This window comes from Geospiza fortis, unplaced genomic scaffold (genome assembly GCF_000277835.1).
Source record: "Geospiza fortis unplaced genomic scaffold, GeoFor_1.0 scaffold112, whole genome shotgun sequence".
Taxonomy (NCBI): Eukaryota; Metazoa; Chordata; class Aves; order Passeriformes; family Thraupidae; genus Geospiza; species Geospiza fortis.
Window position 1 is genome coordinate 3,511,293 of NW_005054298.1, and position 18,310 is coordinate 3,529,602.

At 37.3% G+C, this 18,310-nt stretch overlaps 1 protein-coding gene across 1 annotated transcript in view; it reads left to right on the plus strand.

Moving 5' to 3' along the window:
- LRP1B (LDL receptor related protein 1B) overlaps positions 1 to 18,310 on the plus strand; it is a 481,313-nt gene that overhangs the window by 450,907 nt on the left and 12,096 nt on the right. The window contains exons 84-87 of the mRNA XM_031057232.1: positions 3,416 to 3,577; positions 7,586 to 7,760; positions 8,398 to 8,502; positions 10,470 to 10,583. Coding sequence (XP_030913092.1) covers positions 3,416 to 3,577; positions 7,586 to 7,760; positions 8,398 to 8,502; positions 10,470 to 10,583 — 556 coding nt within the window. The remainder of the gene's footprint in view (positions 1 to 3,415; positions 3,578 to 7,585; positions 7,761 to 8,397; positions 8,503 to 10,469; positions 10,584 to 18,310) is intronic.

The window sequence follows — 18,310 nt, forward strand, 5'->3', positions numbered from 1 at the left end:
CAATTTTTGAAGTTTATTTGGAAAGTTATTATATAGAAAAAAGTTATTAAACTATTTAAGAACTAAAAAGTTATTAACTATTATATATAGTTATTATAAAGTTATTATATATTATAGTTATTATGGAGCAAATTAAATTGACAAACCAGGAGTAACTCTAGCCTCTCTATCCAAACCTAACAGAACACTGAAAATTTTAAATCCCTGGTTAATTTTTTTTTTCTTTTTGAATGATTTATTTTTTTAAGAAGGGGCGAAACTACGCTTCATTTCTATGTCAAAAATTTCATCTATTTTTTCATATCCTACTGCTGAAATTAACTTATCTCTTAAGAGTCACCAGAATATATTTTCCTTTATTCTACTAAATTCTGTTCTGTATTTGATGCAGTTTAAGATTCTATAAACCCCTTTCAATATGAATATTTGGTTATGGTTACATGACTGTTTCCTTTGCAAACATAAATCTATGTTCTTCTTCCATAATACAAAACCTTGTGGCATTGTTTGGCCTTGTTTAATGCTGCAGTTTTGTTAAACTGTTCTTGGAACCAATTTTTTTTTTTGTATCAGAAATAATTTATGAGAATAAGGCAAATGAAAATGTCATTATTAGTATTATGTCTGGTGTCAACAGTCTGTGTATAAATAGGCAATAGACTGTTAACATTACTGAAAGTCATGTTAAATTGAGTGACAAAAATGGGGTTTAGGCTATACTGTATTAAATTTTCATTTAGCTGTCAGCAGTTTGGCATATTTATAAGTCTACTTTAGTAAAGAACAGAATAATCTTTTCTATAAACTAGAAAAATATCATTGTCTCATCCTTTTAATAGATAGAGGAGTATTTATAATGAAAACTGATTTCAGACCTCCAGATCTATGTTCTAATGTTCTACCACTATTTTATCTTTTTTTTTTTTACTGAAACACTGCTTCAGATGAAGGATGATGTGAAACCCCCTGTCTTGGGGGCAGAAGTTTAAATACATCTGTATACATGGGGAAAAACAAGTGGAATGTGTGCTAACATCTGAGTTCAACATCTTTGATTTAATGTTTAGATCACAGGGGACAGATATGAATAACCAGGCTGATGCATATTAAAGGAGTTGGAGCTATTTTTAGGTCAATGGTTTTGTTCCTGCTGTACTCATTAGAGAAAGAGACTAACTGATCTCATGGCCCTTAGGATGATTTGCAAAACACTTTAAATTAGCATAGCTTAAAATAGAAAATGCAGAAAAGAATTACATGAAGTGTGTCGTGTTAGAAGGGCAAGAAGTGAAGGAAAAAGATTGAATAAATCATTCTGCACGAGTCAGAGAGAGGAGACAGTATTTGGGTGCTTCACTTGCATTGAAAAATTCTCCAAAGAATTTGATATTAAATGATTGCACAGGATTAAAAGAAAGGCAGACCAGAAGAAAAATCAAATTGTGGGGTTTGTGGAATACTCAGTTTAATCTTAATTACTCAATAACACAGCAACCTAAGTGTAGAAGAAAGATGAGCAAGGTGAGGAGGGTTTCACATCTCAGAGTTTCAGATGCAGCTGTGGTGAGCATCAGGAGGCAAGTGGGAAAGTGAATGCACTGGGTTGTCAATGGTAAAATCTGAGAGGTTATTTTTCCTGTTTATGCCTGTAATTCCAGTCCAGTGATTCTGTATCACACATGCAGTACCTTATATAGTTAACTTAATAAACACCAAATCATGAAATGTTTGGGATTGGAAGGAACCTTAATGCTCATCTTATTCCAACCCGTCCTGTCTGCCCTTTTATTTCAGAAGGGTCCTCAGGTCCTGCTTAATCTTCACCTCTTTCCTTCCTGGGAATCCAGGAAAAATAAAAGTGTTAAACTTTGTTCTCCATAAATTTAGGAAAATCCTTAAAGCTGAATGAAAGCAAAGAGGAGGGTGGGAGAAAAACAATGTCTTGAAAGAGGTAATCAAGAATGAGAACAGTTTATTAGGGAGTGAGAAGGGAGATGGCTGGTTGGACACATTAAGTCATTTACCTGGAGATTATAAATGAGATAAAAAAGCAAAGTCAGGACATGGAAAAGCATTAATGGGATCTAGAAGTTTATTTTAAAGAAGATAAGCCTTAAGAAAATAAGACAGGAAAGTGGAAGGGTTTAATAAAACAGTGGAATTGTAACAAAGCTATAAATCCTTTAGACATGAGATTTAGATAAGGAAAAAAAAATGGGAAAACTACCATAGAGAAGAATCATAGGAGGAAAATGCATTGGGTTTTAAAGACTATTTTAAAATCCTGTGAAAAGAAGCTGTAGACTAGGAGTTCATTGTGTGCAAATGTTCATCCCCAAGTGTTAACTGCTTTTCAGACATTGAATATTGATGTTACAGGCATCTTTGGTCTGATGCCAGACAGCAATTTTTATGTAACAGTCTCCATTATCTGGAGACTAACAACACAAAGCAGGCACAGATACTTGTGGTTTATTAAAAATCGTTCTGTAAAGTGTAGCTATGAGTGCATTAGTAAATATTTGTTTTTCATGTGATTATATCTTAAGGTTTGTAGATTTAAGAATAATGTAGTGTACTCTGAAGAGACACCAATTGTGATCACACAGTTATCCTCTGCAACTGGAGGAACCCAGCATGGCAGGATGACGTGAAGATTTCAGTCATATCTTAAATTCCTGCTTAGGACTACCTTTGAAATGATTGTATGTTGTGGTGTTATGAGTGTCCCCAGGATGAGGTGAGAGATGAGAATCTGACTCCAAGTTCTCAGAAGGCTGATTTTTTATTTTATGATATTGTATTATATTAAAAGAAATTGTATACTAAAACTATACTAAAGAAAGAGAAACGATACATCAGAAGGCTAGACAAGAATGAATAATAAAAACCCCTGACTAACCAGAGTCCTGACACAGCTGGACTGGGCTTGGCCATTAATTAAAAACAATTCACATGAAACCAATCAAAGATGCACCTGTTGGTAAGCAACCTCCAAACCACATTCCAAGCAATCAGATAATTATTGTTTACATTTCTTTTCTGGGGCTTCTCATCTTCTCAGGAGAAAAATCCCAGTGAAGGGATTTTTCAGAAAATATCATGGTGACAATTGTATATTTTAAATAATGACTTTGTTTCATAAAAGAGTCAATGACTGCGCATGCACAAGCGTGAAAATGCACAGATTCAGTTTTTGAGTGCCCATAACTCCCAGACATTATTTAGTTTTTCAAAAGTTCTGCATTCAATCAATATTTGCAAAGGCACATTTTCTCAGCGTCCAGAGAAACACAGTTGGGCTGGAACATTGAAACCTCCTACTCTTACCATAAACCTGTGTTGAGAAAGTGCTGATTGTCGTTTCAATTTGTATTTATTTTTATCATAAAACAGCTTTCTCTGTTCTGGACAGGCCGGCCGACGTGCAGCTGCGCTCTGGGTTTTACGGGGCCGCGCTGCAACCAGAGCGTGTGCGAGCGCTTCTGCCAGAACGGGGGCACCTGCAGTGTCACTGCTGGCAACCAGCCCTTCTGTGCCTGCCTGCCCGAGTACACAGGAGACAGGTGCCAGTACTGTAAGTAATCCCCACAAATTATTCCATCTGGGTTTGCAGGAAAAGCTCCACGCGGTGGAAGTTTAAACCCCGCGTGGGTGGTTTTTTTTTACGGCGTTAAATTTAGCCCCAGATTATTCGTGCTGCTGAGGCAATGTCATCTGCTGTATTCAGGTGATCTTTGAGCAGATTTCTGCCTTTCTACACGGCTGAAGAAAGAGCTTTTTTAGGAATGATTTATTGTTGTTTTTTGTGAATAAGCCATAGAGTGGAGCGGTACAAGACAGATGACTTTGTCAGTAGCCATGAGATAATTGTGTTAAAATCTTCTACTACAACTTGTCATGTGTTTTGTTATGCTGGTAATGAATTGACACAGTTGGTTAAAGAACCTTCTGGTGCCCCTAATCTTTGCAGACAAAAAAATGTTTTAAACTGCTCCTTTGTTTTCAATTTCTAACCCCAGCAAGCAGCACTTTGAGGATAGCTTTGAGTTTCACAATGCTGTATTTCCTTCAGCTTGCTCAGAGATTACCCTGAGTATGGTTTCTGCCCCACCCTGGTGTTGGAACTGTAAAGGATTTCTGAATGTTACTCTTGTTTAGTTCTCAGGACTTAAGTTCTGTCTTTTGTATCTGATTTTCTCCCTGTTTTTTCATTCCACTGACCCATCAGTCTCTTCTCATTGAGATAGTTTCCTGAAGGTTTCCTTGCCCTTAGAAAGGCTCTACTCACTCTCTACAATGTCCTCTAATTTTTCACTTCTTTAACAGCGGAGCAAGAAAAGTAGATTATCAACTAGTAAGCATTTTGCTCTCACTTCATTTATATTTATTTCCTTGCCATGCTTTTGTTTTCTTTTATTATCTCTTTTCAGTAACTCAAGACATTTTAGCGTAATCTTAAATTTCTTCATTTGGTCACTCATTTAAAAACAAGTTTGTCTTCCCCATGTCTTTTCAAAAATTATGATTCACAAGCAACCTCCTTAGGTTAGAACAAATTATTTTACTGAGATTTGGATAATGTTTTTTAATCATCTCCTTTTTTCTGCTCCTGCTTTTCTTTGAGTGTAACTTTCTAAAGGCAAGGACTGTCATAGCCTTGTTAGACTGTCACAGTGCTTGTCAGAGAACATTAAATGTGAAAGCCATCATCTCTTATATACCTTCAGTGAATTTCCTGAAGAAGGCTTGATTTAAGAAAAAAATGGATGGGAAATTAGCTGTTCTAAAGCACTGGTTTAGAATTATCTACAATATAAACAAGCATTTAGTTTTAGAGAAAGGTCTGTCAGACAAGGAAAGGGATAGTGTGTATCTTAAATAGGATTTGTACTGAAGTAAACTGAAGATATTTCCAGTTGGGAGACTATGAAATAAATTGAAACCTTTGAATGGAAAACCAGCAGTAATTGTGATTCTCTCCCCCTTGGTATTAAACAAACTGCATGAATCCACAAATAAGTATCTGCAAACACAATTGGGTATTTGAAAATAGTATAGCACATAAATCATGCACAGACAGACACACAGATTAAGGAAAAATATTTACTTGAGGCTTACCCAAAACCAAACAAATTGTTTCTAGTTGAATGCTTCTGCAAACATCCTTTTTTTTTAAGAGAATTAATTTAAATGTAAATTGAGGAATTTAGGGGTACTTTTTAAACAGTGCTTATTATCAGATTTGGATTGTCTGGGAAACTGCCACAATACAGAGGCTTGAAAACATTATAAAATACAAAATAAAATTAAGCTTTTGCTGATTTAAACCTTAAGTCTTTTGGGGGAAAAAGAAAGTCTTAGAATCTTTTAGTGTAAGTTTTGTGCTATTATACCAGTCTACAGTTAATAATGTGTATATAAAGCTGTATCTGGGTTTTTTTTGCTTTATTCACACATGTTTTGCTTTATTAATTACCTTCACTTTGTATGCCAGGTGGAATACATTAATATGGCATTATTGCAAAGATTGGTTGCCTCCCAGACATCTTTTTCAGTCTGTCTTTGCTGTGATTGAAGGTAGTTCATATGCAAAGGATGGCACATGAATGTGTGTAGGTATTTTACTCCTGCTCCCAAGCTTAAAATATTATTAGTAGGGTTTTATGGCAGGGAGAAGACATTTGCTTGCAGTATTACCAGCTTGCAAAGACCTCATTTTCCCCACACTTATCGTCTCCAATTACCCAATGCAGAGTTTCTCCTGTGATTAGTTCACATAAGGGATAATAACCTAAATGAGAGCTTCGTGTCAAGGCACTGGCACGGCTGAAATAAATTTAAGTGACTGAATTTACATAGAATTCTACTAACACTGTGCATGTTATTAAATACACATAAATCTGATGTATTTGAATGTAGCTCCCTGTTTTAAATTCCAGAAAAAAGACACACAGAGTAGCTAAAGTTCATTTCTTGTATCATTTAAGGCCCAAACTACCTTAAAAATAGGAAACATTTTCATGCAGTTACAATCATTCAAAGTGGATATGGTGATCCCACAAGCTGTGACTTTCTCTGAAACTGAAATCCCTTTTTTTAGGAGAAAAAAGAAGTAATTTTTTGTCATTTCAACCCAAATGTTACATAAACATTTTAGATACTGCAGATGACTACAGGTGTTTGTGGCTGCGATCAATCCTAAAAACTAATAATTGTTTTGACATATGATCTTCCTACTCCTACATATTTGTGTTTTTTGGTTTTGGATTTTTTTTTAATCGTAATGTGCATGCAAACATATGCCCATTGCACTGCACTTACACATAAAATCACTCTCAGTGTTAGCTTTGAAACTGCAGTAGTTTTTGTTCCAAAAACAGGCCCCCTGCTGCAAATTGCCATTCCATACCTGGAACTGGGGAACAAGAAACAATGAACAACTTCATTTAGCATTTTTTAAGCTGCTCTTGTTGCTAATTCCTTGAGCAGCTGAGCCTACAACCTGCACAGACAGTGGAGACATAAAATGAATATTCAAGCAGAAATAACTCCTCCAACAGCCATGCTCTGTCCCTCAGCAAAACTCTTCCAGCAGTACTCTCTCCTTGGAGAGGAGGAAAAGCAGCTCAGAGTAACATTGGCAAAATGTGTTTCTGACTTTGAGATATCCTCACAAGTGATTCCCAGAGAAACTGTGGCTGCCCCATCCCTGGAAGTGTTCAGGGCCAGGTTGGATGAGGCTTGGATCAGCCTGGGATAGTGGAAGGTATCCCTGCCCATTAAGGAGCTTAAATGATGACTTTAAAGAAAAAAAACAAACCACGAAATAAAGTTGTCACTACCACATAAACAAAAATTAACCACAATGTTAGGATGCCAGTATTTTGTAGCCCTTGGAAGCGTCTTCAGTTAGGCAATTTGATTTTTTAAGAGGGATGAAAACTGAGGCAGTTACTGGTGGTTCTGAAGAGTCAAAGAATTCACTACTTGAAATCTCAGTCTTAGTGGTGTTTAAACAGTTAAACACCATAATGGGGTCTTGCACAGTCTGTAAAGCTTATGGCTGTTTGTAGTACTTTGTAGAACTTATGGATTATGTCTTTATATATTATTATTAGAACTTCATGAAATTTTAATATGTGGGTAAATGAAAATAAAACTTAATTATTTCAAAATATCGTTTCAATTTCAGTTTAGCATAATGCTGTTAATGGTAATGTGAATGTATCAGAAGATTTTTATTCAGCCAACGTCCCATTAAATACATTAACATTGCTCTGCTTTTCTCATCAGGAGTCTTTATATTATGTGGAATGATGCCATAAATGGTTAGACAACTAGAAAGGAAAAAAAAACCCTCTTATGAGTTTATACTTCCATTTCACTTCCCAAGATTACATTGTTAATATATTATATATCTGTTTATGGGGTATTCTCTATTCCTGTGGTTGCCAGTGAGTCACCGTCTTCAGCTTCCATTTTGTTTTTATTACAGTACCTTTCAAAACATGAAAGCAATGTATTATTTATTTCTATAATGCTCCTTAATGTCTTTTAGTAATTAGGCCTGGTGCTGTTTCAGATGTCTGCCACCACTACTGCGTGAACTCCGAATCGTGCACAATTTCCGCCGACGGCCGCGTGGAATGCGTCTGCCCCACGCGCTTCGAGGGCCCCAAGTGCGAGGTGGACAAGTGCACCCGCTGCCACGGGGGACACTGCATCACAAACAAGGACAGCAGTGACGTAGTGTGCAAGTGAGTGTGTGCGGGGGAAAGAGGTTTTGTTCCAAATCCCACATTTAACAGCAGTTCTACTGCGTTGTCCTTTACGTGTCCGGCGCCGTAGTTTGTCCCTGGAGCAGTCACGTCACATCAGTTCCTCTGTGTGGCTCCTGCCCGTACCAAACCAGCTGGCTCCTGGCTTTCAAAACCAGCTCATGGAGCACTCCTCGCTGGAGGAAGCACAATATAACAGGAAACTGAATGGCTTTTCACTTGGAAACACTGAAATTAATCAAGTTAGCAATGGCGTTCTTCTATAGCGTTGAAATTTCTTCATTGTTCTTCACTGTTGGAAATTCTGCATTATCTGTGACAGTGATAGAGACATACTAAATACTGGTGGAGACATAGGTAACGTGCTGCTCTATTGCTGAGTGATTGCTTTGTATTCTAATAGTTAATTTTCATTAAAAGAAAGATTATTTATATATTGCGCAATAATCTCACTGCCCGTGCTAACTTTTCAAACGAGAAACCCAGAATTGTTTCAATCAGTAGATCTTATAATAGTATATTAAAATACTGATTTTACAATGAAATGCTCAGATTTACAGAAATACTGATTACACTTTGCTTTTTATTCTTTTTTTCTATTTTTTGACCATGGCAGTTGCACTAATGGAAAGATTGCCTCCACCTGTCAGCTGTGTGATGGCTACTGCTACAATGGTGGCACCTGTCAGCTGGACCCAGAGACAAATATACCTGTCTGTCTGTGAGTATCCTGCCTCCTGCAGATCATTATAATGCCTGTGTGACTACCAATAATAAAATGATTGTGCATGTGTCTGCATTTTTGGTCTCTCCAGGATGAATAATGTGCTGGTTGCAGTTTCAACTTACACTGTTTGTTTTCTAGCTGTTTATGTGACCTCATACTTTGCATACCTTGTTGCAAAATGTGCGTTGAAATTTAGAAGTAAGGGCTCTATTGTGAATGCATATAGATACAAAGATATATCTTTGGAGACTTATAGTAATTTTAGGTCTGTTCAGGCATTTTTTTCTGGAATGGAAAGTCGAGATTGCCTGTCCTGCTTCTCAGAGGTGGATTAAGTCTTTTTTTTGTGACCTCATACTTGAGGCAAAACCCTTCACCTTATAGCTGGAGAATAGGAAAAATCATGTCAGTGTTATTTCCCTTATGGAGATATGCTCATGTATTTCATATTTCTGCCCTCACCTTCCCACTACCCAGAGTATTGCAGCTGTTCTGGGGTGAGACTGTGCTCTTCCTCCTGTGTCATGGTCAAGAGAGTAATTCAGGGTGCTTTTCTTAAACTCAGACATAAAATGCAAAAGAAATTGGTATTTTATAGCTTAGAAGTGAAATACTGTTGCAAGCAGAAAAGCTTACATTCTACTCCTTTCTTGAGAGCTATGGTGTATCTTCTTTTTCAGCTGCTCAATATAAAATACTGAAGTAGTCACTGTAGCAAGAAATTAATTTCTTTCCAGCTCTCAGTTACTCTGAGCTACCTAGTCAAATTCTTTTTTTTTTTTCCTTAAAATATTCATTTCACAATGGTCTTCCACTTCTCCAAACAACCTGGAGCTCAGAGCATCCTCCAGGCTGGGAGAGAGAGGTGTTGGAAGACAGAATTGGACATGAGTGTCTCATTCCCTGGGTGACATGAGCAAATTGTTGCCCAAAGGGATCTGGCACCACAACTTTGTGAATAAAGATACAGCCATTCCTTCATTTTGTTTTGATGCAGGTGATCTTGAAAGAGAGTTTTATTCAGACTCTCAAAGGAGTTTCATAAATGCCAAGATTTTGTTAGTCTGACCAGTGGAAGAGAAGTGCCAAGGGTTCCTCCCTGTGAGAGCTGAAGCCCTTCTGCTTGAGAAAAAGGACACACAATTGTAGTGGCACTACCACTGAAAATTTTTCAATGTTTGCAGGTTCAGGGCTGAAGATAATGTAATTTAGTTTTGCATGGTAGCCCTTATTCATTTGGAAGTATTTTGGTGCTTATTTTTCTCCTTTATTATTATTTTTTCCTGTTTTTACCATTTTGCCTGTTATTTGTGCCTCCTTAAATGTCTTTAGTTGAGGACCAGAGACTGATATATCCTGACAAAAGGAGAGTGTCATAGCTGTGATATGTAAGGCCCAAATATGCTGATTAAGCCTGGTGATTCATTTGTTTAAACACCTAGAATGCTATTTTGGAAGCTTGTGACTTTTCATTATTTTTTTTTCTTATAAAACTCTCATGTTTTTTCTCAATTCACATGGAACACCATAGCATCTCAAGGAAAAAAAAACAACAAAAAAACCAAAAGGTTTTGTGTTTTAATTTGTGTGTGGATTTACAATACATAAATGCTGCAGCATACACCAACACCCCTAACAATGCCAAGAAAGTGGTAATGACCATTTTAAGGCCATTGCAATCTGGATCAGTCGATAGAAATGTACATCTGACAACAACACTCTGAGATCCCTTCAGGCAGCATAGGCCCATTGTTTTAGAAACTGCTTGATCATCAGTCATGAGCAAACTTTTCAGTGTTGTCAGATGGGCCTTCCATGAGAAGAAAATATTGGTTTTGTCTTCTGTGGGTGTGTGCCCGTGTATGTGTGCGTGTCTTGCCGTCGTTGTGTGTAACGCGTTTGAAATCTGTCCAGCACAAGGCAGAATATTTATGTAGGTCTATTTTACTGAAATTCTGCAGATGCTCTGTGGGGTTTAAAAGTCAGCGCTGTGACCAGAAAGTGAACCCTTGTGATTACTACTGTCAGAATGAGGGAATTTGCACTTTAACCGCGTTTAATGAACCGAGATGCAAGTAGGTTTAACCTTCCACTTAATGCTGCACATTCTGTGACATCATTCCAGGCCACGGTTCATTGGTTCAAGTCATGCACATTCACATACATTTCACAATATATACTTAATCTGGGGGACCATTTCTATAATACACACTTACCCTTTGAGAGTTGCACTGATGAGTATATTTAAAAATACATTTGGAGTGTGTGTATCATCAGAGGAAGAAATAAAAGGCTTTATTTTACTAAATAAATTGGGAAAAAAACCTGAAAATGCCACATGGCTTCTATTGCTCATGTTTTGAGATATTTTACCAAGTTAATCCTACATAGCATAAAGTTTAGTGAGCAGTGATATTGCACATGTTCTGTAGTGTGACTTCCTATTTCTTATCTAAACAGGGAAAGGAACAGAACAGCTGTTTAGGTGCTACTTCAGGAATGAAGCTTGTATTTATAAGTCTTGATGTTAATTTTTATAGAAATTTTATAGAAACTGTTAAACAAAAGTATATGAACTACATCATAATGTCGACTTCTCTGGTTAAAAAAGAAAATTACCTTTGTATTCTCTATTTTTCTAGAGGATTTTAGGTCTCTTTCTTAAAGAGAAAATTTTAATCTTCATCAGGAAAAGAAACAACTTTATTCTTTGAAAATCCTGTAAGGCAGATGTACAGAGAGATACAAAACACCTGTCAGATGAACAAGCTTCACTTGGTGGTTGTGATGCAAAAGTCAGTAGTGAAATCATGAACCAAAGACCTAGGCTTGGGAGAAAGTGCTAAATTCACACAGATTTAAACTTCTCTCAGTGAATGATCTATGGAAACACAGAGTGCTGTGAGAAAGTGATGTGGGTGTCTGGTGGGTAGCAAAGACAGTGACTGCTTAGGGTGAATAATCTAATTCTTTTTTTAAACATGGTCTCAGTTGCTTTTGTTCTCGTGTAATGATACTCTCTGGCTTGAGGTACCATAAATCCACTGGAAACAAGATTAATGTCCTAACTACCAACTTCTGCCAGTTGGAAGAGTGTGGAGTGGTCAGCAGAGTGTGGGACAGGGTGCTTGGAACTTCTTGTATCTCCATGTATCATACTTGTGTTTTCAGAATCATGCAGCCCTAAGAACATGCTGCTGCCTATAAAGTCACATATTGGATGTGCCTTTCCTGCTTTTTCTCTCAAATGCTCCAGGACCCACTTGTCCACAGGTCAATGTTTTTCTAAAGCAGTCTCTAATTGGGGAGCGGGTGATTTTTAGAAGAAATAGGAGATGCCTGGGTTTATTGTCATTCAACAGGAGCTCTGCTCTCTCTCACAGTCAGCATCAGTTGAGAATGCAAACTTTACACATAATCATGCCCTTATTATCATTCAGTAAAGACAATAGAGAATAAGATTTAGCAGTTCCAAAGGGCAATCCTAAAGCCATAATTATAGAGCAACTCTAAGCCTGTAAGAACAGATTCTCCTTTCAGCAGCCTGCACTGCTAGCACACATTTTTATTTTATCTTCCTGTCTCAAGGTGTCTTTTTAGTGGTGAATGCACTAAATGACCTAAATATCAGTTGCAGTCTGGAAGGAGAAGTTGTGGTTTTCACCTCACCATTTTAGGAATGAATTAAGGCCTTGCTGTGCCTTCATATAAGCCACCAAACAAAAGGAGGTTTTATGAAGGCTATTGCCAGTTTCAGTGAAAGCTCTGTCCTGGTTTCAAATACACAGAATCTGCTGTGATTTCTCTTTGGACTTCTATGCAATCTAGATTATTAATTCTTCACATTATTTTTAGGTATGTGATGATTGTTATTCCCCCTCTCCCCCACATAATTGTTCTTGCTCAGATACAAAGGTTGTGAGAGAATTTCAGAATGTTAAAATTTGGGGTAATGGCCTTTTCTGAAAAATGTTCCACTTAGGGTGTCTTAAAGTAGTGTAATTTTCTGTATAGTTACTGCCATTTTAATATTCCCATGCTATATTTTCAAGGATCTCTTTAGTACTGCTCACTAATGGGTGGGTCTGTGTGTGATGTGCATAAGACGAGAGGCATGTGAGATATGCCTGAATTGCCCCAGTAAATTCACAAATCAGTTGAAAAAAAGAATGATCAGGAGATCAGATTCATATGGGAAATAATCAAGAAATGCTTTTTTTTTCTGTATTTCACAAACTGTTCATTCCATCTGTTCTATCAGTCTGTCTTTAAATAAATACCTTTATTTATGTCTCTGTTTCCTTCTCACTAATTACCCACCTGTATATTCATCCCTCCAAGAGAAGCAGGGTTTAGAGAAAGATTACACCTTGTATGATACCAGTGAAGAGAACTGGAAAGAATTGAAACTTCCAAGTACTCAAGAGTGAGTCTGGTTGGTAAATGGGCAGGACTTTCATTACAGAATCTTTAACACAGAATATTGCTCTCTCTCAGCTTTGTTTCTTTTATACCTTCATCATAGCTATATATTGCTAGAACTCCTTTTTTTTTTTCTTTGTGTATTACTATTGGTATTTGTACCTGCACACGGATGTGTTCTATAATTATTATCTGAAAATAAATGTGATCAAATCATAACCCCCTTACACAACTCCCCTAGGCATTCTAGAAATATAAAAATCAGAAGCCAAAGTACAGCATTGCATTACTTGCCTGTGGCTGGATGTGCTAACTGTTCAGAGGGATTCAAGTGTGTGTTGTATTTCAACATTAGAGCAAACATCAGTTCCTCTGTAGTGAAGAATAAGTCACCCTGGAGAGTTAATAAGAAGGCACAGACCATGCAGGAGCTTGGAAGAAAGCCTGAGTTTGGTAACAGAGGAAAAGTGAAGGGTGGAGAAAGAATAAATAACTTAATTTCTTAATGGAGAATTTTGGTCAGGTAACAGGTTAAGGACTGTGAACAACTGGGGAGAGAACAAATTGTGGAATTATTTAAAACTGATTGCAAAGTTTGAACTTGGAAGTGCAGACATGGATAAATTAGGAAAAACAGTTCCTGCAGGAGTGAAACAAGCAGGAGGGCTGTTCTTACAGAATCCTAGGATGCTTTTGGTTGGAAGGGACCTTAAAGCTCATCTTGCTCCAGCCCCCCTGCCACAGGCAGGGACACTTCCACTGGAGCAAGCTGCTCAGAGCCCCACCCAGCCTGGCCTGGACATTTCCAGGGATGGGGCAGCCACAGCTTCTCTAGGAAACCTGGTCCAGTGTTTCCAGGTTGTTCTTGCCAGCTTTATACCCAGGAGGCTGGAGAGAGGCACCGTGTGAGGGGAGAGTGTGGGGGGGAGCACCTGTGCAGATGTGTGTGTGTGTTTAGGTCCCAGAATTCAGGAATTAAAGAGTGCATTCCTCTTTATGGAGGAGCTCCCCTGCAGCTCAAGTGCTTCCTGTGATGCTGAGCCTTCCTCCTGGCATTCCTTTCCTGTTGAAAAATTTTCCAATATGAACAGTTTTTATTTAAGTGCACATGCAGCTGTGCAAGTGCTACATTTACACGCAGGTTTATAATAAATAAATTCATCACTAAACCAAACTTTTGCTCAAAAAACAGTTAATCCATGGTCCAGTTGTGGACAAGAAAGGAACCACAGCCTGCAGTCCCTGACTGGCATTTTCTGGAGGCTGAGTAGAAAAAGCCTCTGTGGTGTAGAAGAGTCACAGGATTGAAAAGCCTGACCAAGAGAAAGCCCTGGTAACCCTGAGAGGCAGCACATACCAGCAAATTTTATCAAGTATCCTGCAATAAATGCTTTCCATATGATTTCCTGGGGTATATTTAATGAGCTCCCCAATTGCAACTGCAACAGGAATGTCACAGCATTCTGCCAGTCCTTTGAGAGCTTTCTTTTTCAACTAAAAATATCTTTGTTATAAATATCTCAAAACTGAATATAATCCGCAGGTTATGCCTTTGTATGATAAAAGATCTTTTATCCACTTTGTACCACAAACTAGTAGTAGTTCAAGAACCAAATGAAAACAGGTGTTTGAAGAGTGGTTGTCAGAGGAGGAAATGTTAAGATCTTGGAAAAGAGGAATATGTATCTTTTTCATGGGGCATTTACTAACTAGGCTGTAATGCAGATATCCTTTGTCCATGAGTTTAAAATTGTTCAGATAAAACTTGTATAATATTTGGTGCTGTATATCACTGCTTGGGAAAAACATGCTTTGGTTTTTATCTGCCTACTTACACAGACTTTTCTCATATTTTTTTTTTTTTTAGTTTTACCATTTCAACCTCTTTTCCTTTTGTTTTCTTGCTCAGTGTAATTACAGTAGTAGTCACCTGGACATGCTTTTATATATTTTCTGTTATTATTTTTAGTATTTGTATATCTTCTGTACTGTACACATGTTGCTAATTGCATGGTGGTTAATGACTCTCAGCTTCTTTTTCTTACCTTGGGATGAGTGAGGCTGAGTTGCATATGGAAATTGTTCCTTACAATGAACATCATGCAGCTGTGAATAATCATTTGTACATAGTAATCTCATGCCCAAATTAAAATTAATTTTTAAAGTCACTTCTTTTTTTTTTCCCACATATATTTTGACAATTTCAGGGGGTTTTTGGTGTTCCTGAAAAGAATTGTTTTTATTTTTTTGCCTGCTTTTGAATGATGTAATTGTCCTATTCTGAATGTATTGGATTGCAAGGTAATTTGTGTTTCATTTTCAGGTAAAAAGTTAAAAGATAAATTTTGTATCCCCTAGCTTCTGCATTATTTTCCTTTTATGATGTTGAGGGATGCTCATTAGACAAAACTACTAAAATGTGGTTTTTTCATGTATAGAATGACCATGGAAAAGTTACTACTTGAAAATAATGAAACCCTACAATAGAGGGGAAGCTGCAGAATGTGCAATTGTTGATCAGTCCTGGGGTGGGATTTTTGGTCTTTGTTATGAAAATGCTTTACTTTAGAGAGTTAATCAGTGGATTTAACTGTATTACATCAGCTCCCTGAATGAACAATGCATATCTGCAGAAGTATTCCTAAATTTATTATAAGTAATAGTTTAATTATTTGATTTAGTGCAAGGCTTTTATCATCCTCTGGCATCCTACAGAGTTTTGGGGGAAAAGGGAATTTTGATTTCTCTCTTTCAATGCAATTTAATGTAGATAGTAAATATCTGTAATCCAGATGTTCTCGTCTTACAGTTTTAATATTAATGATAACACAAGTTCCAGTGAAATTTTAATTCTTAAAATAATGAGGCTAGATAATTTCATTAGGATGTTTTAGTATATATTGCTATATAATGACCAAAAGGAAAAGCAAAGTTAAAAAAATTACTTTGTATAATGAAGAAATATCATTTTTAGCTAAGAAACATTTTCAGTTCCCCTTCCACCTCTGTTTTGTAAGCACTGTTCCACAGAATCTCTTACAGCTCTAGACTAATCTTTCAATGTTGTCATTTTTGGATCTGCACTGCTATATTGAGTTGGAAAACAGTTGTCTACAAAAGCACTTTTAACTGCATGTTATGCCTTCTATATTATATTTTTATGACAATGCCTGTGGCACAAAGAGGGAGAATAAAGGAGAAACAAACTTTTTAAAAAATTGCACACTGCCACCAAATTAGCCCTTTTTTTACTATATTTTTTTCCTATTTACTCAGTCCTTTCATAGTCAAATGGTCAAGTACATGAATAATAGAGTCTAGAAAGTTTGCTCACACTGACCTGTAAGGGTTATACAGAAATAGACAAGAGAGCCATTTTCTGTCATGAATGGATTCTGTAATAACAGCATGATCAGAAATGTAAATATCTCCAGTCTAAACATTCCTTGCTCCAAGTGCAACACCTTCATAACCTCAGTTGAAAGTTTTTTAAAACGTCTCTCTTGGCAATGCTGTTTCCTCAAAATAGATAATTCCCATGTCACAGGCATTCAGTACCTCAGAGGCACTTCCCAAGCACTCATCTCTTTATAAATGAGGAACTAAATGGTTGCAGAGAGAGCTGCAGCAGTTTTATTAATGACCTTGGCAGCAGAACGTGTGCAACCTTTATTTTTTACTTTTATTCACTCTCAGTGTTCATATGGCCATCCCCTGTGGAACTGCTGCTCTTTGATCTCTCTCTGGTTCTGCTGGGAGCTGGAGATTTGCACCTGAGATGTTCTCTGCAGCACCTTGCACCACTCAGCTGACTCCAGCCTGTCCCTCACTGTCAGCTTCCCCATCTGCTTCCATCTGTATTTGTCTGGGAGTGACTCAAATCAGGCATTTCCACTGTTCTTTCTCCTGAGTTTGTGATGATGTGAACATCTTTGATGAAACAAAGTGGCTTTATGTGGTTCTGCTTCGTTAATGCCTTTTTGTTTGCTCGTACTGTGTGACGGTGTTCACAGGGGTCTGAGGATGAGGGAAGAGACGAGGATCTGACTCCATGTTTCAGAAGGCTGATTTATTATTTTATGATATATATTATATTAAAACTATACTAAAAGAATAGAAGAAAGGATTTCATCTCAAGGCTAGCTAAGAATAGAAAAAGAAAGAATGATAACAAAGGCTCTGTCTCAGACAGAGAGTCCGAGCCAGCTGGGCTGTGATTGGCCATTAATTAGAAACAACCACATGAGACCAATCACAGATCCACCTGTTGCATTCCACAGCAGCAGATAACCATTGTTTACATTTTGTTCCTGAGGCCTCTCAGCTTCTCAGGAGAAAAATTCCTAAGGAAAGGATTTTTCAGAAAATGTGTCTGTGACAGTACTGCAAATGTCCTGTCTGACCACACAGCCCCTGAAAATGGCACAGAACAGCTCCTGCTACCAAAGAGTTTGGGAAAGGACAAACCACTGCACATCAACTCAACCAGGAGTCAGTTCCCATGCTAGGAACTCAGCAGTCTGAATTTAAATGTCCTGACATCAGAAAATGCTGTTATTAAGAGCAATTTTTCTCTGCAGACAACTAAAACTGGCGAAGATCTGCTCATTTCCCATGTTCCTGCATGAACAGTTGTCATGTCCCAGCCCCATCATTATTCATGTGCCTGCTCGTGGCTGATTTTCTCTGTGAAATTCCCTTGCAGAAAACATCCCTTTCCCCTGGGCTTTATTCCTTTTTCTCCTCCTCCTTCTTGTCTGCCCAAGACAAGCCTCTAGTTCCTTGCTGGACCATCAAAGGGCAGTCGTTTCACCTCAAAGTGCAGAAGGAAATGACTGCCATCCTTCCAGCTTCAGTCTCTTTTAAGTTCATTGGAGAAAGCAAGCATTTGGAAAAAAAATTAAAATATAGTGGCAACTAACAATGTTTTTATGAGACTTCTATCAAATGCCTCAGGTGTTTCAATATTGCTGATTTTTTGCAATTAGAATGACAAGATAGGTAAAGAACTTTTAATATGTTTGCCTTATTTTTTCCTCTGTTTACTGCATATCTAGCTGTAGGAATTTTTTTCTTCACCGGCTGTTTTGATATCATGTCTGCTATAAGGTTTTGAAGAATGTAATTGTACATTATACAATTTTCTCATGAGCTTGTACTTGAATGCTTCATGGTGATCCTTTTGCTAGTCTCACTGTCTTATGTTCTCTAAACTCTTTTTATGACAGATTTATCATAATGATTTTATATACAGTGGAAGCATTTGAAACATTTAATATAAGAATTGAGTTGCAAAGTTAGATATGTCTAACTCGAAAATATTTTTTCCCTTCACTAGTGTAGTATTAAATTCAAATTGCCTGTCATCACAAGTTTTAAA